Genomic DNA, 24,743 nt, shown 5'->3' on the forward strand with positions numbered 1-24,743 from the left:
AAAAAAAAAAAAAAAAAAAAAAAAAAATTCTGTTATAAATTCAACTATCCTGTTAACTTTATCATAGACTTCTCCAGTCTGAAGGAAGCAAATATAATACCTACCAAGGAGGTTACTCCAAACTTGGGTTTCCATACAATACCAAATCTCCTTGGTGGACATAAAAACGACCGGTAAAGAGCTTCCTTTACACTACAAGACATACCACGTGTTCCAAAGCTTCAACTTTAACATTAGCACAAGTCTAACATGCTTCACATCCACCCTGATGTGGATTATTCTAGTATTATTCCTATTGAAACTGAATTTCTGCAGTGTTCACAAAGATACTGTAGGGTTTGCATCACGTATAAAAACACAAGCCAATTTAAATAAAATTCTTTTCTTATTAATATCTAATAGAGAGAAACTGAAAACAGCCCCAGGTGTACACTAAAGAAGAAACTTATATTTCCAATATGCTTTTTATAAATGATCCCACAAATTCAAGACAGTTGAACAGATCAGTCTGTATTAGTAAAAATAATTACAGAAAACCTTTAGATGCAGTAAAAATTGGTTTTAAACCGTAATCTCCACTTTAAAAAATTGTTGTACTTTTTTTTTAAGTGCCACAATGATACACAGCTATAGAAATGATTGGCTACCATGAATTTTTATTTATTTATTTATGAGTTGGAGTCTCATTCTGTCACCCAGGCTAGAGTATAGTGGCACACTCATAGCCACTCCAGCATCGATCTGCTGGGCTCCAATGATCCTTCTACCTCAGCCTTCCATGTAGCTGGAACTACAGGCACACTCTACTACGCCCAGCTAATATTTTATTTATTGTAGAGACAAGGTCTCGCCAAGTTGCCTGGGCTGGACTTGAGCCCACAGGCATAGCCAATCCACTCACCTCGGCCTCCTAAAGTGATGGGATTCCAGGTTAAGACACCAAGCCCGGCCCCACAATTAATATTTAAAGAGTGAAGTTGCTTCTAAGAAGGTATCTTTTAAACAAACATCAGAAGCATCAAGTATTAATTTTTTTTTAATTATCATTTTTTTCAAACCTGTAATATCAAGTCACAGACCCTTGTCATCAGGATACTGAAATAAAAAAGTATGCTGCTCACTCTAACAGGTATCAGCTCTACAGCCCATCAGCATGACTGCTTTGCTGCTGCAGCGAAATTTTGACTTTCTCAAATAACCAGCTAAGTGAGCTTTCATCCAAGAGTCATCTATCTTGGTACTCATGTCTTGCTATGTCACATAAATGAGCTGCCTAGATGTTCCCAATACCATTGGTTTTAAATGCAGACAAGCTCCTTCCCAATAAGAGTTTCTAAGGTGTCACATGATACTTTTGGTTAAAAGGAGAAATGGGAATTTTTCAAATTCTTCTGAATGGTTAAAAAAAGTTGGTTCAAATTAAATTCTTACATAGTCCCCACAATTCTAAAATTTCTGTTCAGAACATTTAAAATTGAGACCTTTTATGTGGCTCACCACATCTCTGTGACTACCATTCCAGAGATGGCAGGCCACAATACATGGTGACCAGTACAAGACGTCATTTGGGGTCATGGCTAAGAAGGACTGGCAATCATAATGCTGTTGCAACATGAAAGGGTAACCACTTACGAAAGTATTTCAGCGTCTCTTCAATTTGCTCAGTTGTAAGGTCAATGTTGGCATCTGGAGAAATGAGAGGTGTATGAAGCCAGTCGTCGTGGTCATAACCGTAGATGGTGTCGGCTCTTAACTTATAATGGGGCAGCTGCTCCTCCAGGAGGCTAATGATCTCAACTTCCGGAAGATCGGTGCTGTTGCACACATCTAAAGAGAAGCAACCAAGAAATGAGAGCCCGGAACCGGTTATGGTCATGCTGTGACTAGTTAACTAAATTTGTGGCTTGGTTTAGTTTAGGCAGCAGACATCTTCGGTTATTTATCTATAGCACGGAGAAGCCAGTCGAGGCCATATCAGAAGCCTTTTTCCAACTTAAACTCTACTCTCAAAACTTAGAATTAGGTATGTTCCTGACAAGACCTATCCAAAATAGTTCCTGTTATTTAGGGCACACTATTTGGGAGGGAAAGCCAAAATTCTTGAGCCTTCATCATCTGTACGAAGCCTTTCCTCCAACCCTTTCTCTGGCCATTTTCTCTTGAGCATTCTACATGTAAGCTAAACTGGTTACAATTTCACCAATATGCCTTACTTATCCCTGTCACTCTTTTACTATTCAAACTATTCTCACTTAGAATTTTGCCTTTATTTCATTTATTCATTCATCTTTTCATTCATCCACACTTCCTTCCATTCATCCATCCATCCCTATCTTTTTTTTTTTTTTGAGTTGGAGTCTCACTCTGTCGCCCAGACTGGAGTGCAGTGGCCGCTCCCAGCCACCTCAGCCTCGACCTGCTGGGCTCCGGCGATCCTTCCGCCTCAGCCTTCCAAGTAGCTAGGATTATAGGTATGCGCTACCACGCCCGGTTGATTTTTTGATTTATTGTAGAGATGAGGTCTCGCCTGCCCAGGCGGGTCTCGAACCCGCGGGCTCAGGCAATCCACTCACCTCAGCCTCCCAAAGGCGCGGGATTACAGGCTGAGCCACCGAGCCCAGCTCATCCGTTCCTATCTTGAGTACTAGAGGAATAGGAAACACAATGGTGAACACAACAGTCATGGACCTGCCCCTGCAACACTTGTATTCCTGTGGGGATCCAACAATTACACCAAGAGGTGTCCATTCTTCAAGGCACAGCTTGAATATCACCTCTTCTCTGACATGCTGGTGTTTCAAGCACTCCAAACAGAATTAATCTCTCTTCCCCTTTCTATATTCACACAGCATTTTTGTCAGAGCCTCTGTTTCTACGTTGTTTAAGTTCTGTCTTATGGGTATTTCAGTATCCAATTCATCTTGCTGAGAGATAACAAACTTCCAACCACAGTTGTTTTCAACTCACCACCTATACCCACAAGACCTGGTCAAGGCTGTGCTCAGGGGTCCACAATAAAGCCTATGATGAAGAATCAACTCATGCAAAGCACATCAATTCAGGCCTTTTAATTAAATCAACAACACAGCAAATATAACCAAGACATGGACTATTGTACTCTACTTCTCTACCTCAGCACTTACTTACCAAAGGAGAAATACAGAGAAGGAATTAAATGAATACTCATGGGTTGGTGATAATTATCTATCAGCTAATTCTGATATTATTCACCAAATCAGCTCATTTCACATAAGGCATCTAAGACCTAGGATGGGAAATGGTTTTTGGGAACCACGGTGGTCTTGTCAACCCATAAGTAAGCCAATCACCTGTGGCACACACAGCTGGGCAAGAGAAGAGGGTTAGCTTGGTCTTCCATTCTAGAAATCAATCTTCAATTTTAAAAAAAAAACAACCAAAAGATAAGAATACTACTGGGAGTCAATTCTTAACAAAGTTGCTGTACCATCATATCCTTGCCTTCAAGCAGTAAACAAAAGTGAGAACCTGGATCAAGGTGGAGGACTAAGCATATACTTCAGCCTCCATCCCTCTCCAAAGTGTTAGGAAAGGCAGGGGACAAAAACACATTCTTTATCAATAAAACAGCATGGGAAAATAAGGTAGGGGTGCTGGGGACGGACCAAAATCATGAAGTATTCCTAAAACATGGAAAGTAGGATCAAATTCAAGGAGGAAGGCCCAGCCCTACATACACACACACACACACACACACACACACACACACACACACACACACACACACACACACACAAAAGTACATGGGCACATGCATGTGTGCACACAGGAAATAAGTGGTGCGTACAATGGGACTAGATCGCCGCTGGGAGGTAGCTGTCAGAGAGAACAGGAAGGCCTGGAGCAGGGATTCACTGCAGAACCAAAGCAGGAACAGCAAGAAGGACCAGTTCATTCCCTGCTCTCCCTACTTGAGCCAAGGCCAAGAAGGTTTCAAGGCAGTAACTGCAAAGGAGCTGCTCACTCAGGCAGAATGTGAGACACCTGTGACTAGAAGGCCAGCAATGCCAGAGACTTACCAAAATCTCTGTCTCCTTTGTGTTTAATTGGTAAGCTATTCAACAGGCGAAAAACATGGAATCGTGGGAAAAGAGAGTGTACAGTCATAAATTATCACCCTTTGAGCAAGAACCCACTGAAAACACTGTCAGCACCCATCCCTCCTGTAGCTTTCCACCACCCCACACCAGCCTTTGTCACTCAATGCAACATGCAAAGCTTCATGGAGAATATTTCCATTTCGGAAGTAAACATGGTTTTTCAAAAGGCTAAGGAAAGAATTAATAATTAGAAAGTGAGGACATTTCAGAATTTTACATGGAGCTTTAGGGAAGGAGTTCAGTCCAGGTGGGGGGACTACATCTGAACCTGAACGCTGAAACTTTTCTGCCTAATGTGGGATACGACACAGCAAGCACACTTGGCATTTCAGCCAGGAAAACCCAGACCAGACCTGCTGTGTCACTTTGCAATGGTCTGCTGTGATCAGAAGCTATGTCCTCCCCTAGTAGCAGTCTAAGCTCAAGAGAGTTTTCTCCTATTTCTTCTCATCTTTCACTAGCAACAAAACACCATCCAGAAGGTTCAAGGTGGGCCCACAATCAGCAAATATTTCCTCTTCTCACTATCTAGTAAAGAGTAAGTTCCCATAAAGCCTAAATCTGGGGAAAGTCTCACAGCTATAAAATGCTACCATGTGACTGAGGGAACAGGGGGCCAAACAGAGAACGGCATCTCTTGCCTAAATGTGGATGTGATCAAACCATCATTCCATAGAAGCTCCACAAAAGACAGTGCCAGCCTGTCCCTATGAGAACAGGCAAGGAACCAACACATTCCCCCACATGACACACCCACACAGCAGGCTGGAATCTTCTGGTGTCAATGCTATTCAGTAAGGAAGGCAAAGACTCCAGGAAAAAAAAAAATCCCTTCTAAGAATTCTAAGAATAGTGTTTCCCTGTGAGTATGCCTTCGGCTGCTCAAAAGCTAGAGTTGACCTGTCCTTCCACGTTTCCAGGGCTGAAGGTCAACCTATTTATAGAGTGGGTCCTTATGCCCAAGACATATCATTTTCCTTACAGCATATGATGACCAGTGAGATAAAGCATCAAAAGGTAAGGCTGTGCCAAAATGCCTTTTTAAAAAACTCTGTATTTGATTTTCCCATAACATGACCAGTCTCATAAACACCAGCAAGTCTTCAGATGCTTGGAAGGTCCTGAGAATTAGGGCATAGGACAGAATTAGGGAGATGGCCATGAAGCTCTCCCTGACCTTGCCTGCAGAGGCAGAGGCCCCAGGGACTCCCTGTGGAAGTGGACATCATGTTTGCCTCATGGAGAAGATACCTGACATCAGGTAAACGTCATATAAGAGCCTTCAGGAATGTTTTCACCAGGCCAAACATCAAGCCTGAGCATTCTCTGACCCTTCTGGCAACCTGGGACACAGGTATTATTTGCTTGCTTTACAGATGAAGAAACTGAGATGCACAGGGGCTGTGAGGTATCTTATTACTCAAGGTCATGCAGCTAGGAGGCTGATCCAGTATGAGCAGCTCAGCTGTCCAACTGAAAGCTACGCTCTTCCCTCTGCCACCTGCTGCCCATCTCCCAGAAGGGTGCACTTAAGTGCAGGAGAATTCCCAGGTTATCATCATCAGGATGCCTAATTGTTCTAAACAGGTGGAAGACTTCATACACAGAGCAGGCATGTTCAATTAAAAAATGACTAATTAGAAAGTGTCAGGATGATTTTCTCTTGTAAAGCAAAAGAAGTGGAACCAAGAATTGAAATAATTTGTCTGTAGAACCATGGAGGGTCAGTGGCCTGAGCAGGAGCCCTGCCCCCTTTCTTGGAGCAGATCCAAGCCCCTGCTGAGAAAGGAGATGGCTGGTCCATCCTGGAGGAGAGGAACGCTTTATGCTCGCTGTGGTCATCATTTCTCCCCCACTTCAATTCATATTAGTAACAAGCTATAAAAATGTGTTCTCAGATAAGTCTCAAATGAAAGGCATCAATTTCCTGATCAAACCCAAAGCCCAGCATGTCCATGGCTTCAGGCAAATCTGCAGCAACAATAGCAAAAACCCCCACTGACCCCCAGTCAATCAAGCCACCAAGAGGCCAGGTGCTTGAACAATCAGGGGAGACAGGCCTTAGCATCTCCTCCTTGCCCAGTTACTGTAATAGTCCCATAGTCGCCAGTCATGTTGGGGCTGACGCCATCTTTGGAAAGGCACTTTCTTAATTACAGTATTGCTCTGCTTTAAAAGTCTCCCAGCTCCCCATAAAGTGCTTCATGATTCAGCCTGTACCTTCCTAATGCAGAGGCTACTGATTATTTCCCAGTATCCATTCTTTGCCTCTTCCTTTTGGTAATGCAACCCCCAAGATGTGGCTGGGCCAAATTCGAAAAGGCAATCAATGCCCAGGGGATGAACAGAGCAACCCTGGCAGCCTGGGACACTCTGGCGGTGAGAGTGTTCCTGAAATGCCTTCCACGTGGACTTCAAGAAAGAAAGAAATACATGGCTCCCTTATTGAGGCAATAGTTCCAATCATTTTGGTCTCTGTTAAAGCAGCTAAATCAATACCCGAACAGCTTTTCTCACCAAGCTCAGTCTCTGCTATTTTCTCCATTTTTCCTTTACTTAAGCCACACCAACTTCTCACCATTCTCCAAACAATTTTTTTTCACAAATCTGGGTTTTTATACCAGCTGTTTTAGCTGCCTAGAATGCCCTTAAACTGCCTAGCAAACTCCATCTTAAAATATCACTCAAATGTCACCCTGTATTGCAAAGCTTCCCTTGACCTCTCTCCTCTGGCTTCCACTGTACTTAGTACATAAATGATTTCACTACAGTGTTAGAGGTGTTTTCTCCACATCTCTTCCCCACTAACTGTGAGCTCCTCAGGAGAAAAGGTTTTGAATTACCCATCTGACATCCAACCCAGCCCCAAGCAATTCCTCAAGCAACATTAAGTGTTGGGTGAATAATGGAACAAAGGGAAGGAGAAGCAGCAACAAGTGACAAGTCTACTCTGTCAAACCCCTGCCTATCCAGGACAGACTGGCCCAGCCTTCAGCATGAAGTAGGCAGGGCCATCTGGTGTCAAGGTCTTTTCAAGCCCCTCACAGTACCACCCTAGGTTTTTGTCCAGCATGCAGGAAAGTACCATGGGGTAGTGAATGTCCCCTCAATCGCTCAGCAAATGGCCATCCAATGCCCATCATTCTTACAGCACCACTTTGCGGGCAGAACATGATAGGGCTCTTCACCTCTTCAGAGCTATATCCTTTATACGTTTTCTCCAAGGCATATGGTTTGGAGTGAACTCTCATACCCAGGATATAGGCTTCACTTAGGGCTACCTGGGAGGTGATAGAGAGTACTGGAGCCGGCTCAGCCAACTTCCAGAACACCTTTGGAAGTTCTGTGGCTGTAGAAGCAGCTATGTCCATTCTACACCTGACTCAGGCTAGATCCTCACCCAGAAAGGGGCTAGGAAGTGGCTCCTCCATTAGGGATTTGTGCTGATGCCAGCTTCATAAAACCTGCCAGGTGCCTGAAACAATGTTTACATTTTACAGAGGTAATAACACTAAATTAATGTCCAACATTGAAAACTCAGAGAGTCTCCCGTAAAAAGACAGATCTCTGGCCTCTCGGAAGAAGTCAGCATTTCCAGGATCAAGGGCCCTCCTCCTCCGCAGATGAGTTAAATGCTCTGAGTGGTGGCTGCCCCCAGATAGGGAATGGGGTAGTTCCAACAGGGTCTCTGGGCCCAGAAGACCAGAGATCTACATAGCTGCAAAGGGGGTAGGACATGCAGATAAGTTGTCTAGCAGGGAAGTAGCCCAAAATATACATATGATCTGCAGGAGATCCGGGAAAACAGAGGGGGAAAGGGAAGAATAAAAGAAGGGGGAGATAAAGAGGAAAAGCTTTGGCAAAAGCAAAGAGAAGAACAGAAGGCACAGAGGAAAGGAACATCAGGAGAGAGACGATGGGAGGAAACCAGCACCACGACTGCCACCTGCTGGAAGATGCCGGGAAACCCCAGGTGCCAGCCAGGGGCCCAGCTTCAAGAGTGGAGAAAGGTATCCCAGTCTTGGTTCTGCCCCAACTTCACCCTGTCACTAGGGCAAGTCACATCTTCATCTGTGTGGGACCCAGTTCCTTCATTGCAGAACAAAAGTATAAGTTTGCAGACAAGCTCTCTACGCCCTAAATTCCTCTGAGTAGCTAGAACAAGAGTCGCACATTCCAAGGGCTGTGTCTGGGGGCCATCACTCACAACACTTCCCTGCTCCACAGAGGAGGCGGTCCCCTGGTCCTCAATATGTTGACCCCTGCCGAGAGAGCAAGGATCTGTATTTTTATGTGAGATTCCCTGATTTCTAAATGTTGGGCACTAAACTCACATAGCACCAGTGTGCATGCAGGGATCTCCTATCCTGGTGAGTCACTCTGGGAACTGGGAGAATGTTACAGACTACACTGAAGGTGACAGTCAAAGAACAAGAAAAGAAACCTTCACTTATCAAATATGGCCATGTTACAAAGGTTCATCTTTTTCCTATGTCTTCCTCCCTGTCCCTATCCCACTCCATTTCTTTACCTACCATGTTTCCACTTGGCCATCAGAGAGATGGATGAGGAGCATGACTCCACATATGAATATGGGGTGTTTCAGGCAGTGACTGATTTAAAGGCTTCACAAGAAAACACTTCTCACCTACTCAGCCACTCACAAACCATCCTGTACAGACTTGGAAACAATTCCATTTTCTTGAAATTATAGGGAATAAAGAGCACAAACTCAGGGACTCACAAACAGGCCATACTGGTGCCAGGGACGCGTGTGATACTTTGAAACTGATGTCCAACAGTTGGCCTTCTAGAAAATTCCTCTTCATCATGGGATCATGCAGTTCAGAGCCTTACCTAAGAATCTTCACAGGACTCAGTCTTAGTAATTACTTTCTATACCATAAAATCTGCAATTCCACAAATTACAAAAGATCATTAGAGCTAAGAAAAGCTACAGACTTGACCACCCTCATTTAATGGAGGAGGATACTGTACTCAGAGAGGCTGAGAAAGTGGTCAAATGTCACAGAACAAAACAGCAGCAGACTTGAGACTGGTAGTTGGCCCACTACTGGTCCCATTATACAAAAATGGCCTCAGAAAGTAGCAACATCATCTTCAGATACTGATTCATTTTCCACTGTTTGCCTAGCACCCAGAATTCCCCCTGATAACCAGTAAGTGCTTGATAAATATTTGCTGAACTGGCAGGGCATGGTGGCTTATGCCTATAATCTCAGCACCTTGGGAAGCCAAGGTGATAGGATTGCGTGAGGTCTAGAATTCTAGATCAGCCTGGCAACATAGTAAGAGCTTGTTTCTACAAAAAAATCAAAAAAATTAGCTGGGCGTGGTGGCACGTGTCTGTAATCCCAGCTACTCAGAAGGCTGAGGCAGAAGGATAACCTAAGCCCAGAAGGTCGATGCTGCAGTGAGCCGTAATCATGCCACTGCACTCCAGCCTGGGAAAGAGAGTGAGACACCAACTCAAAAAAAAAAAAAAAAGAAAGAAAAATTTTAAGGCCAGGCACGGTGGCTCACGCCTATAAATCCCAGCACTTTGGGAGGCCAAGGTGAGTTCAAAACCATCCTGGGCAACTTGGTGAGACCTCATCTCTACAATCAATCAAGAAAAATTAGCTGAGCACAATGATGGTACATGCCTGTAGTTCCAGCTACTTTGAAGGGTGAGGCAGAAGGATAGCCTGAGTCCAGCAGGTAGAAGCCGCAGTGGCCATGAACATGCCACTGCCCTCCAACCTGGGTGACAGAGTAAGACTCCAACTCAAAAACAAAACAAAACAATTTTTTTTTTTTTTTTGCTGAACAATGCCAAGTACTTGTCTCTATTACTCCATTTCATTTACTCTCACATATTGGCAAGCAGTGCAGGAAGAGGATTAGAAATACATTTTATAAATGAAACCACGGCCTAAAATACAAAGGGAAACTGAGGTCTTGAGGGATTCAGAGACACAGGCAAGAAGCAGGACCTGAAGCAGGACCCCAACTCCCTCCTGCCTCTCTCCCGTCCCTTAAAGCACTGCCTCCTTGCTCACACTCCAGCCTCAAGGGATATTTCGAACCTTTCTTTTCTTTTCTTTCTTTGCCTCTCCCCACTAGGGACAGCTCACTTGCTATGAGCAGCAAAGAGTCTCTCCTAAAGAGAGGGAAGGTCAAACAGAGAAATTTGCCTGGAACCAGAAAGGAAAGTCCAACCCAACTATACTTCAGAGACAGAAACAAAAATCGACACTGGGGACTTCTCGGCAATAGCTGTGGCCTTAATTACCACCAGAAGCAAATCTTTCTAAGAAAAAGGATAAACAGTTACACTGATTCAATTCCACACAGCCTGGTGTCAGGTATTATCACCTAATCACACACACACACCAACTTCAGTGGTACATACCCTGAAAGGAGCAGTCAAGCAGAGATGGCCAGTCCGCCCAACTCAGTTGCATTTAGAAACAGGGGCTCCAATGTGAGGCAAAAGGGCAATCTTGTGCAAGTGAATGCAAGACAGTCCACTCAGGCAAGCCAGCTTGTTGTGCAACAAGAAAGGGCAACAAGGGGCAAGGGAAAGGTGGAGAAGGAAGGATCCTACTACAGAGGGCTCAAATTGCCAAATCCACATGCAGTATTTTTCAGAAACAGTAGCTCCAACAGGTTTTGTATAGAAATCTACAAAAGCAGGTGATAACCACATCACAGGTAAGATCGATTCCAATACTAAGACATAAAGCTAGGGATGGGTGTGGCAGCGCATGCCTCTAATCTCAAAACTTTGGGAGGCTGAGGAGGGAGGATTGCTCGGGACCAAGAGTTTGAGATCAGCCTAAGCAACACAGTGAGACCTCATTTCTACAAAAATAAAATAAAATAAAATTAGCCAGACGTGGTGGCACACGTCTTGTAATCCCAACTACTTGTGAGATTAAAGCAAAAGAATCGCTGAGCCCAGGAGGTTGAGGCTGTGGTGAGCCGTAATCGTGCCACTGAACTCTGGTCAGAGTGAGAGAGACTCCAACTCTAAAAAAAAAAATTTAAAAAGCTAGAAACTTGCAGAAATCTATTTTAAAAGGAAAAGTGAATGTGAATAAGTCTCGCCCAGAATTAAATCTCCAGGAAAATACATTAAAAAAAAAAAAAAATGGAGTGTTACTGCCCATTTAAATTTGGGTTTTTTTGGTTTTTGGTTTTTTTTTTCTTTTTTTTGAGTTGGAGTCTCACTGTGTTGTCCAGGCTGGAGTGCAGTGGCACACTCATGGCCATCTCAGCACTGACCTGCTGGGCTCCGGCGATTCTTCCACCTCAGCCTTCCAACCAGTCAGAACTACAGGTACATGCTAACACACCCGGCTAATTTATTTATTTATTGTAGAGACGAGGTCTCAACAAGTTGCTCAGACTGGTCTTGAACCGGTGGGCTCAGGCAATCCTCTAGCCTCAGCCTCCCAAAGTGCTAGGATACCAATTGAGCCACCAAGCCCGGCCTGAATTTGTTTTACAAGTAAATAAATGTGATAAAATACTCTGGATTTCCAATTGTCTTGATAACTTCTCTTTATATTGAATAAGCTGGGAAATATGATTTTACATGAAAATGTCCCACCATAAGACTGCAATTAAAGTGCTCACAGTTGAACTAGTGTTTAGACAGATGGAACTGATATAAATTGGAACATTCACAATAAACAGTTTGACAATATGTTCACAAAAATTTGTCCATGATCCTTAAAAACTAGTAATCACACCCAGAATTAAATCTAAGAAAGGATTCAAAAATTTTAAGTGCAAAATACATAAGCATGTTTATGGCACACCTAATAAAGTTAAAAACATGCATAACCAGATTCCTCAAAAAGTTAAACACAGGCCGGGCTCAGTGGCTCAGTCAGTAATCCCAGCACTTTGGGAGGCCAAGGTAAGTGGATTGCCTGAGCCCGCGGGTTCAAGACCAGTCCAGGCAACTTGGCAAGACCCCGTCTTTACAATAAATCAAAACTTAGCCAGGTGTGATGACACGCGCTTGTAGTTCCGGCTATTTAGAAGGCTGAGGTGGAAGGATCGCCGGAGCCCAGCGGGTAAACACTAGGGTGATGGCAAGCATGCCACTGCACTCCAGCCTGGGCAATGGAGTGAAACTTCAACCCAAAAAAAATAAAAAGAAAGTTAAACACAATTACCATATGATACACCAATTCCACTTCTGGGTATATATGCAAAAGAAGTGAAAGTTCACAGTAGCATTATTCACAATAACCAAAAGGTGGAAACAATACTAATGGTCCATGGGCAGACAAATGAATAAACAAAATATGGCATACACATACCATATTACTCAGTTTTAAAAGGGAAGGAAATTCTGACACTTGCTACAACATGGATGAACCTTGAAGTCATTGTGCTAAGTGAAATAGCTAATCACAAAAGGGCAAATAGGCCAGGTGCAGTGGCTCACGCTTGTAACCCCAGTACTTTGGGGGGGCTGAGGCAGGAGGATTGCTTGAGTTTAGGAGTTAGAGACCAGCCTGGGCAACAGAGTGAAACCTCATCTCTACAAAGAAAAAACAACAACAGCAACAAATTAGCTGGACATGGTCCCAGCTACTGGACAGGCTGAGGCAGAAGGATCACCTAAACCTAGGAGGCTGAGGCTGTGGTGAGCTGCGATCGTGCCACTGCATTCCAGCCTGAATGACAGAGCAAAGACTCTAACTTAAAAAAAAAAAAGACAAATACTATATGATACCACTTATATGAGGCACCTAGAGTAGCCAAAACCATAAAGACATAAGGCAATATGGTGGTTACCAGGGAGAGGAGGAGAGGAAAAGTTATTGAATAGTCGGTACAGAGTTTCCATTTAAGAAGATGAAAATGTTCTGGACATGGATGTTGGTGATGGTTGCACAACAATATGAATGTGCTTAATGCCACCAAGCTATACACTTTAAATAATTAAAATGAGGCCGGGTGTGGTGGCTCACGCCTATAATCCCAGCACTTTGGGAGGCCAAGGTGAGAGGACTGCCTGAGCCTACGGGTTTGAGACCTGGCAACTTGGTGAGACCTCATCACTACAATAAATTAAAAAATTTAGCTGGGCATAGTGGTGTATGCCTGTAGTTCCAGCTACTTGGAAGACTGAGCCCAGCAGGTCGAGGCTGTGGTGGCTGGGAGCATGCCACTGTCCTCCAGCCTGGGTGACAGAGTAAGACTCCAACTCAAAAAATAATAATAATAATTAAAATGATAAGTTTTATGTTATGTGTTATTTTAACCACAATTAACAAAACAAATAAACAACATGCATAACTCACACGGCCCAACATCTCCTTTTCTAGGTCTTAATCCTAAAGAAGTTCTCACACAGAGAACCAGAGACATTTACAGGATGGCTTTTACAGCACTGTTTGTAATTGTCCCAACACAGAAATAGGCTAACTAACTTTCAGCAGCAGAACAGAAAGAGAAACTGTGAAATACTATATGGCCATTAAAATGAATAAACTAGATCTACATATATCAACACCACAGAAATCAAAAGCTTAATGTCGAATATGGAAAGAGCTGCAAAGAATGCATGCAGTATGAAACCATTTATAAAATATTTAAAATATGCAAAATAATAATACACATATGGAGTAAAAGTTTAAGAATATTCAAAAGAATCAAACACACCATCATGATAGTATGTGGAGGCCCCCGAGCCTTGTGGGACTCCAGTCCCTCATGGGAAACTGCCTTACCTACAGTCATGCTCTGCTAAAACCCACATGAAGTTGTGCAGAGAAGGAAAAAAAAAAAAAAGCCCTGAGCAACTCCAGCCACCACATCTCAGGCATTGCTTTGCCTATTTGTCTTGGTTTGCCCAGGACAATCTCAGTGTTATGTCAAAAATGTCCCTGTTTGGTGTAATTATTATCACCCTCTGCCACTTGTAGAAGTGACCCTGCTGGGTAAACAGTCTGACAATTCCTCAGTAAGTTAAACATAGGATTTCCATATGATCCAGCAACTGTACTCCTGGGTACATGCAAAGGAAAAATGAAAACAGGTGTTCAAACAAAAATGTGTACACAAATATTTATAGCAGCATTATTTACAAAAGTCAGAAGGTGGCAACAAGTCAAATGTTCATCAACTGACGAATGTGTAAACAAAATATGGTGCACTCATACAATGGAATATTATTCAGTCATAAAAGGAATAAAGTTCTGATATATGCTACAATGGGTGAACCTTGACATTATTATGCTGAGTGAAAGAAGCCAGCTACAAAAGACTGTGTATTGCATAATCACATTTATATGAAATATCCAGAATCCAGAGACAGAAAGCAGACTGGAAGCTGCAAGAGGCTAAGAAAAGGGGGGAATGGGGAATGACTGCTAACGGGTAGGGGGTTTCCTTTTGGGGTGATGAAAACATTCTAGAAGCAGTTAATAGTTATGGTTACAAAACATTTTGAATGTACTAAATGCCGCTGAACTGTACCCTTTAAATAGTAAAACCAAGAAAACCCTTAAAAAAGTGTACCTGTTTAAAAATCACAAGAAGATATTACTACACACTAACTAGAATGACTATAATTTAAAAAACAGACAAGAGCTAGAGTGTGTATCTCCTACAGAGTAAATCCAGATAGTGTTCCCTTAGCACCCAGAGAGAAACAGGACCAGCAGCACATCCAACAACTCAAAGAAGTGATAACAAACGACACAGTACAAAGAAGAGAAAAATCAATGGACCTGGGCTGAAATTAGCCAGACTCTCCTCTAGAGCATACACAGATCACCAGCAGCCTCCAGATGCAGTGGAGAAAGTGAATGAGGAGTATTTAGTCCTTATGCTCCTGACACAAACTTGGAGGGTCCCCTGAGCCTTGTAGGACTCCAGTCCCTCACAGGAAACTGCCTTATCTACAGCCTTGCTCTGCCAAAACCCATGGGAAGTGGTGCAGGGGGGGAAACAAAAGCCTGAGCAGCTCCAGCCACCATGTCCCAGGAGAGACTCATTGCCACAGCAACCTCTCATTCCCTGTGTAAACTCTTCTATGCCTGCCCTGCACAACAGCATTACCCCAGTGGGGATCAGGTCACTGGGGTAGACAAGAGTGCACACAAGTATGGTGCTTAAGCTCTTCTCCCTTCCACAGTCCTCTCGAAGGCTCAAAACAAAGAACTTGGGTAATCCCCAGAGCCCTGCCCTCACCTAGGTTGGCTGGGCACTCCCTTAGAGCAACACAAGACAAGGGGAAAGCCCACAGCCACCATCACAGCTGGCTCTCTCCCACAAGCACCACCTCCTGGCCAGAGGTCAACAGCACAGCCCACCACATCAGATATGATACCTCAGCTTTGAGGAAGGCCTCATCCAGACTCCAACTAACACCGTTTTCCAAGCCACTCCAGCCTCTCAAGATGCCACGAGCCAGTGCAGGCACCCTGCACAGGACTGTCACAGCTAGCAATTGAGAACTTCACCACTCAAAGGCTGTATATAACCAAGGAAACCCTACGGTGCCTATGTCAGCCTCCTACCAACCTCAAATTAGAAGAAATAATCTACCCAAGTGAGAAGGAACCAGGAAAATTCTGACAATATGAAAAAACAGAGCTCTCCGGCACCCCCAAAAGACCACACTAACTCTCCAGTAATGGACCTTAACCAAAATGAAATCTTTGAAATTCCAGACATAGAATTCAAAAGACTGATTATAAAATTGATCAATGAGCTTCAGGAGAAAGTTGAAAAACAACATAAAGAAATATTGAAAACTATTTAGAACATGAATGAAAAAGTCTCCAAAGACAAAGATACATTTAAAAAAAAAAAGACTGAAATTCTGGAAATGAAAGAATCATTTAGGGAAGTACAAAATACAGTGGAAAGTTTTAACAGTAGACTGGAACAAGCAGAAGAAAGAATCTCAGAACATGAAAACATGGCTTTCAAATTAACCCAAACAGACAACAATAAAGAAAAAATTATCAAAAGAATAGAACAAAATCTCCAAGAAATATAAGATTATGTAAGACATCCAAACCTAAAAAATCATACATGTTTCTGAGGAAGAAGAGAAAGGAACAGGTTTGAAAACCCTATTTCAAGGAATAATGAAGGAAAACTTCCCTGGCCTTGCCAAAGATTTAAACACTCAGATACAAGAAGCCCAAAGAACCCCCAGAAGATTCACTGCATAACGGTTATCCCCAAGGGATATAATCATCCAGTTATGCAAAGTAAATGTGAAGGAAAGAATTTTAAGGATAGTGAGACAAAAGCATCAAATAACTTATAAAGGTAAACCTGTCAGACTACAGTAGATTTTCAGAAGAAATCCTACAAGTCGAGCTGGGCTCGGTGGCTCAGCCTGTAATCCCGCGCCTTTGGGAGGCTGAGGTGAGTGAATTGCCTGAGCCCGCGGATTCGAGACCCGCCTGGGCAGCGAGACCTCATCTCTACAACAAATCAAAAAATCAGCCGGGCATGGTAGCGCATGCCTGTAATTCTGGCTACTCGGAAGGTTGAGGCAGAAGGATCGCCGGAGCCCAGCAGTTCGAAGCTGCGGTGGCCGGGAGCGGCCACTGCACTCCAGTCTGGGCGACAGAGTGAGACTCCAACTCAAAAAAAAAAAAGAAAAAAAAAAAAAATCCTACAAGTCAGAAGGGCTAGGGTCCCATCTTTGATCTCCTCTAACAGAATAACAGTCAGTGGGATATAAAATTTTATATCCCACAAAATTAAGTTTCATAAATGAAGTCTTTCTCAGATAATCAAATGCTAAGGGAATTTGTCACCACTAGACCAGCTCTACAAAAAATACTCAAACGGGTTCAAAATATTGAAACAAAAGGTTTAAATACACTGGAAAAACACTGGAAATCATAAAGCTCGCCTGCCTTATAAGCACTCACACAATAGAGGAAAAATAAGTAAATAAATAATAAATAAGGCAACTAGATAACAAAGAGTATGATGAAATAGTACCTTACATATCATTATTAACTTTGAACATAAATGGTCTTGATGCCCCACTATAAAGATATAGACCAGCAGAATGAATAAAAAAACCACAACTCAAATGTCTGCTGCCTTTGAGACTCATTTAACATACAAAGAACTTCTATAGGCTCAAGGCAAAGGAATAGGAAAGAATATTTCATGCAAATGGAAACCAAAAACAAGTAGGAGCAGTCATTCTCATGTCAGATAAAACAGACTTTAAGAGTTTAAAAAAAAAAAAAGGCAAAGATGGTTATTATATAATGATAAAGGGACCAGTTCAATGAGAAGACATAACAATTTTAAATATACATGCACCAAACAGCAGAGCCCCCAGCTTTATAAAACAAATTCTATTCGAACTAAAAAAGGGATAGACAGCAATACAATAATAGTAGGAGACTTCAACTCTCCACTGACAGCAATAAACAGATTATCAAGGCAGAAAGTCAACAGACAAACATTGGAATTAAACTGGACTCTAGAACAAATGGAACAGACATCTACAGAATATTCACTCCAAAACTACAGAGTATATATTTTTCTCATCAGCACACAGAATATTCTTCAGGATAGGCCACAAATCAAATCACAACACATTCAAAAATATTGAAATCATGTCAATCAACTTTTCAGACCACAGTGGAATAAAACTAGAAATTAATTCCAAAAAGAACTCACAAAACCAAACAAAAACATAGCAGTTAAACAATCTGCTCCTGAATCCTTGGGTCAACAATAAAATCAAGATTAAAATTTTAAAATTCCTCAAAATGAATGACAACAATAAAACAAATTATCAAAACCTCTGGGACACAGCCTAAGATATGCTTAGAGGAAAATTTATAGCACTTAAGGTCTATACTAATAAGACTGAAATATCACATACGGACAACATAATATCACACCTTAAGGAATTAGAAAAATACACACAAACCAAACAAAGCTGGCATAAGAAAATAAATAACGAAAATCAGATCAGATCTAAGTAAAATTAAAATTTTTTAAAAATACAAAGGATCAATGAAACAAAACACTGGTTCTTTGGCCAGGTTTGGTGGCTCCACCTGTAATCCCGCGCTTTGGGAGGTTGAGGTGAGTAGATTGCCTGAGCCCGCGGGTTCGTGACCCACCTAGACAACTTGGCAAGACCTCATCTCTACAATAAATCAAAAATTAGCCCAGCGTGATAGCGCGCGCCTGTAGTTCCAGCTACTTGGAAGGCTGAGGCGGAAGGATCGCTGGAGCCCAGCAGGTCGAGGCTGCAGTGGCCGGGAGTAGCCACTGCACTCCAGTCGGGGCGACAGAGTGAGACTCCAACTCAAAAAATAAAAAAAAACTGGTTCTTCGAATAGATAAACAAAATTAATAGACCACTAGCTAAATTAAGAAATGAAGAGCGAGGATTTAAATAAATTAGCTCAATTAGAAATGAAAATGGAGACATTACAATTGATAAGACAAAAACTCAAGAAGATCATCTGAGACTATTATGAACATCTCTATGCAAACAAACTAAACAATCTGGAGAAAATAGATAAGTTCTTAGAAACATACAACTCCCCAACTTTGAATCAGGAAGAAATAGAAACCCCGAACAGACCGATAATAAGTAGCGAGACTGAAACAGTAATTAAAAGTCTCCCAACAACAATTTTTAAAAGTTCAGGACCTGATGGACTCACAGCCAAAGTGTACCAGACTTTCAAAGAACTGGTACCATAAGCTATTCCATAAGACTGAAGAGGAGAAGCACCTCTAATCAATAGGGTGCCTGAATGAAATGTATTTGTATACCTAACCCTTAACTGTACCCCACGACATCATAATTAAAAAATACTGATTATTGAAAAAAAAAAAGAAAGAATATTGGAATTAAAACAAATAAGTGGGCGCATGGAAGCAGAATGAAACTGTAATGTAAGTAAAATGCTGAACATCAGACCATGTCTATCTACCACTCATGAAAACAGCTGCCACAAAGTTTAAGCTTTCAGTTCTTTCAGAATTCACAGGATAATAACTTTAATAAAATGGAATGCTTCCTTAAAAAAAAAAAAAAAAAAAAGACTGAAGAGGAGGGTATTCTCCCTAACTCATTCTACAAAACCAGTATCACTCGAATGCCAAAGCCAGGAAAAGAAACAACAACAAAAGGAAAACTACAGACCAATATCCCTTCTGAACTCAGATGCAAAAATTCTCAACAAAATATTAGCAAACTGAATTGAACAGTGCATAAAAAAATAATAATAATAATTCACTATGACCAAGTGGGTTTTATCCCAGGGATGCAAGGGTGGTTCAGCATATACAAGTCAACAAACATGATCCACTACGTAAACAGAATTAAAAACAAAACTCACATGATAAGTTCAATAGATGCAGAAAAAGCATTTGACAAAATCCAGCATCACTTCATAATAAAAACCTTCAGCAAAACAGGCATAGAGGGAACATTCCTCAAGATAATAAAAACCATGTATGACAAACTTAGTCAATATCATCCTAAAGGGAGAAAAGTTGAACACATCCTCCCTCAGAACTGCAACAAGACAAGAATGCCCACTTTTACCACTCATATTCAACATAGTACTGAAGTCCTAGCCAGAGCAAACATGCTAGAGAAAAGGAATGAAGGGTATCCAAATTTGAAAAGAAGAAATCAAACCATCTCTGTATGCCAAGGATATGATCTTATACTTAGAGAATCCTAAAGACTCCCTCAAAAGACTCCTGGACTTGATAAATGCATTTGGTGAAGTTTCAGGATACAAAACGAATTTGCTAGTTTCAGGATACAAAATTAACACACAAAAGTCAGTAGCATTGTCATATACCAATAGCAACCAAGTTGAGAATCAAATCAAGAACTCAAATCCGTTTATAATAGCAGCCAAAAAGCTAAAATACCTAGCGTATGTTTAACCAAGAAGGCAAAAGCTCTCTACAAGGAGAACTACAAAACACTGTTAAAAGTGTAGAGGACACAAACAGAGAAACATCTCATGCTTACAGATTGGAAGAATCAACATTATTAAAATGATCATTATTACCCAAAGTAATCTACAAATTCAACATAATCCCTATCAAACTACCAATGTCATTTTTCACAGAATTAGACAAAAAAAAATCCTAAAATTCATATGGAACCAAAAAAGAACCAGAATAGTCAAAGCAATCCTAAGCAAAAAGAACAAAGCTGGAGGCATCACATTACCTGACTTTAGTACTACAGGGCTGTAGTAACCAAAACAGCATGGTACTGGTACAAGAGCAGATATATGGACCAATGAAACAGAACAGAGAATCCAGAAATAAACCCAAATACCTACAACCAACTCATCTTTGACAAAGCAGACTAAAACACACCCTGAGGAAAGGACACCCTAGTCAACAAATGGTGTTTGGAAAATTGGATAGCTAAATGTAGGAAAATTAAATTTGAGCCTTATCTCTTCATGTACAAAACAATTAACTCAAGATGGGTCAAAGACTTAAATGTTAGATCTGAAACCATAAAAATTCTCGAAGAAAATCTAGGAAAAAACCCTTCTGGACTTCAATCAAGGCAAAGAATTTATGGCTAAAACTCCAAAAGCAAATACAACAAAAATAAACGTGACTTAAACTAAAAAGCTTCTGCATAGCAAAGAAATAATCAACAGAGCATATAGGCAACCTACACAAGGGGGGAAGATATTTGCAAACTATACATCTGCCAAAGGACTAATATCCAAAATCTGCAAAGAACTCAAACAAATCAGCAAGAAAATAGCAAACGACCCCATTAAAAAGTGGGCAAGAGACATCTCTCAAAAGAAGATATACAAATGGCTAACAAATATATTTAAAAATGCTCAACATCACTAATTATCAGGGAAATGCAAATTAAAACCATAGTGAGATACCACCTTACACCAGTGAAAATGACCATTAATTAAAAAATCAAAAAAACAATAGATGCCGGAGCAGATGGGAAGAAAAGGGTACACTTACACACTGTTGGTGGGAGTGTAAATCAGCACAACCTCTATGGAAATTGGTATGGAGATTTCTCAAAGAACTAAATGTAGATCTACCATTTGATCCAGCCATCCCACTACTAGGTATCTACCCACAAGAACAGAAGTTGTTATATAAAAAAGACACCTGCACTCACATATTCATCCCAGCACAATTTACAAGTGCCAAGATGTGTAATGAACCTAAATGCCCACCAACTGATCAATGGATAATGAAATATGTGGTACATACACATTATCAAATATTTTTCAGTCATCAAAAAGAATGAAATAATGTCTTCTGCAGCAACTTGCATGGAATTGGAAAGCATTATCCTAAGTGAACTAACTCAAAAACAGAAAACCAAACATCATCTATTCTCACTGATAAGTGGAAGCTAAACTAAGGATCTGCAAAGGCGTAGAGAATGACAGAATGGATATTGGAGACTCAGAAGGTGGGGAAGGGATGGAGGGATGAAAAATCCCCTTTCCGGTACAATGTACACAGGTGAGGGTGGTGGGTACACTTAAAGCCCAGACTTCTTTGCCCTATACAATGCAACCATGTAACCAAAAACTTTGGACTCCCTAAAGCTACTGAAACAAAGAAAAATAAATAAATAAATTTAAAAAGACAGAGAACACCAGGAGTCAAAAAGGAGAGAAAGAAACATTTATTTTGCTGATGGGAATGAAAAATGGCATAGCCATTTTGACAGCAACATAGCTCTGCAGATCACCTTAAAATATATATCATTGAATTGTACCCTTATGATAGGTGAATTTTGATCAGGCACAGTGTCTCACATCTGTTAATTCCAGAACGTTGGGAGGCTGAGGCAGGAGGACTGCTTGAGCCCAGGAGTTTGAGACCAGCCTGGCCAACATACCAAGGCCTCGGCTCTACAAAAAAATTTTTTTTAATTAGCTGATGTGGTGGTGTGTGCCTGTAATTCCAGCTACTTGGGAGGCTGAGGCAGAAGGATTGCTTGAGCCCAGGAGTTTGAAGCCAGCCTGCGCAACATAGCAAGACCGTGTCTCTACAAAAAAAACAAAAAAATCAAAAAACTAGCCAGGTGTGGTGACCTATAGGCCCAGCCCTTGCGAGGCTGAGGAAGGAAGACTGCTTGAGCCTAGAACTTTGAGGCTGCAGTGAGCCACGATCATGCCACTGCACTCAAGACTAGGTGACACAGTGAGAACTCATCTCAAAAAAAAGAAAAATTTTGGGGTGAATTTTATGGTGTGTACCTCAATAATGCTGTTTTTCAAAAAAAGTGTCTTTGCTTGGACAATGGTCACCCTAGCTGATCAATTATTTAGAAGACAGATTTGAAATCAAAACAAAAAATTATTAAATATCAGTATGAATACATATATATTTACAAATTATTTCTGCATATTTCTCTGTTAACTGTCACATCTTCAAGAAACTTTTTGCTTTGTTTTGTTTTGTTTTTCCCATCAGGGTCTCACAATGCAGTGACACAAACACAGCTTACTACAGCCTCAACCTTCTGGGCTCAGGCAATCTTTTCCTCTCAGCCTCTTGAGTAGCTGAGACTACAAGCACAAGCCACCACACCCAATTAATTGTTTTTTTATTTTTATTTTTTGTGGAGACAAGGTCTTACTATGTTGCGCAGGGTGGTTTTGAACTCCTGGACTCAAGTGATCCTCCCACCTTGGCCTCTCAAAGTGCTGGGATTACAGGCATGAACCACCACACTCTCCCAGCCTAAAAAAGGTTTTAAAGATGTTCACTGCATTACCCAAAACAACTTTCGTGTTTAGCAAAAGGCAGTATTTAAGTAAATAATATCAACTAAATGCAATACAGGAAGTTCCCAACATATGAACAAGTTCCATTCCGAGAGCACGTTTTGTTTAAATCCAACAAAGTTAGCTTAGTTACCCAATTTACACAATCGGCTATACAGTGCTGTTTGTATTTAACAGGCTATACTGACACCTGGTGGAGAGAAATAACACATTAAAAAAATGCTGATGTGCATCGCTAAAGTTCGTAACTTAAAGGTTCATATGTAGGGGACTTACAAAGCCACAAAAATCAATTATTTGTTCATTTCTGGGGAGGGGACATTTGGACGGAAAATGGAATAGAAATCTAGAGGAACAATGTTCCAGCAGAGGAACTGAAAATACAAAGGAAGTCCTGTGGGAGCCAGTGTGACTCAAACCAAGGGAGGAGAGAGCAGTGGAAGGAGACAGAAGGAGGTCATGAGACCCAGGAACTCTAGGTCACAACAGTGAGTGTGAACTTACTCTACCTGCAACAGGAAGTTACTCAACAAGAGTGCTGGGATCCGAGTCAAGGACTACACCAGTTACTGGCTGCTGTGTGGATTGACTGAAGGACCTAAGAGTCAAGGCTGGTGAGAAGGCCACAGTCACAGGCCAGGCAAGAAACAACAGCAGATCTGGCAATGAATAACAGTGGTGCCAGCAGTGGTTAGATCCAGGGAACACCTTGATGACAGAGACAGCAATGCTTGTTGATGGGCTGGGTGAACTGTAGAGACAACATACCTGAAGAGAAAAACACTTAGAAAACAAAATGAGGACTGGAAAAGGACTTTTTATGTAGACCACAATTATGCAGAAATTATGCATGTATTGTGTTTTTTTTGTAAGTAGATTCTTACAGAACTAAACAATTACATCAACCTACATAAATAGGTCTAGGCGAAGGCTTTCAGTAGGCTTTTTGAAACTTTATCACACTTCTCTAACAGATTTTTTTTTAATTACATAGGGATAAGAAGTCGCTTTGGGGAGAATTAGAACAATTTGTTTTTTAATGGCATCATCAGCTATATCATGATTAAGTGGAAATTAAATGCACGAGAGCTTACTCATTCAAACAAAAATTGTGTTCTTCAAAATAAGAAACAAGGGCAGGGGGTCAGACTGCCTTCAGGTTCATGAAACTCATTTTCCCAAATTTTCCTTGGCATGCTCTGGAGTAGGGGCCCAAGGGTCACTTTTGCAACCACTGAAGATACACACCTGGTACAACAAGAAGGTGCTTCGAAAACCAGCACATCTTGGGGCTAAGTCTCCTGAGAAAAAGAAGAGGCTCAGGAAGAGTGAAACCCCTTTTCTAGGTTTAAATAAATAAATAAATAAATATTGCAAGACGTCCTAATTTGTTTTATTTGTTTACTTTTTGGTTGAGGTGCCACACAAAGTAACCTGAAGAGTGGCAAAACCAATGCAAAACCAATGCAAAAGCAATGATAAAGCCATCCCAAAGAGCCCACAGCCTTGAAGGTCCTTCTAGACACAGTCTTCACTTTGCCCTAGTGAACCTGGTTTTGTCAATAAACCACACAGTCCTAAGTAAATAAATAATGAAACCATGCAGTTCAATTTTCTCCCAACTCAGTCCCAGACAGATCATCTTTCAAAACAAAAATGTTGCCCGCCCCCCTCCAGGGGTAGTGATGTGGGGGCAAGGGAGCACCAGTTTACAAATGTTTAAGCAAGCCGGGCTCGGTGGCTCAGCCTGTCATCCCGCGCCTTTGGGAGGCTGAGGTGAGTGGATTGCCTGAGCCCG

General features: G+C 41.5%; 1 protein-coding gene across 4 annotated transcripts in view; it reads right to left on the reverse strand.

The window, feature by feature from the left end:
- Nucleotides 1-24,743, reverse strand: part of TRAK1 (trafficking kinesin protein 1) — a 132,874-nt gene that overhangs the window by 87,555 nt on the left and 20,576 nt on the right. For all 4 annotated transcript variants that reach the window (XM_021717816.1, XM_021717813.1, XM_008068552.1 and 1 more), the window contains exon 2: nt 1,633-1,827. Coding sequence is in view for 3 of the 4 variants with exons in the window: in XM_021717813.1 (XP_021573488.1) it covers nt 1,633-1,827 (195 nt within the window). In the remaining variant the exon portion in view is untranslated. The remainder of the gene's footprint in view (nt 1-1,632; nt 1,828-24,743) is intronic.

The sequence above is a fragment of the Carlito syrichta genome, unplaced genomic scaffold, assembly GCF_000164805.1.
Source record: "Carlito syrichta isolate Samal-C Ts95f unplaced genomic scaffold, Tarsius_syrichta-2.0.1 Scaffold311198, whole genome shotgun sequence".
NCBI lineage: Eukaryota > Metazoa > Chordata > Mammalia > Primates > Tarsiidae > Carlito > Carlito syrichta.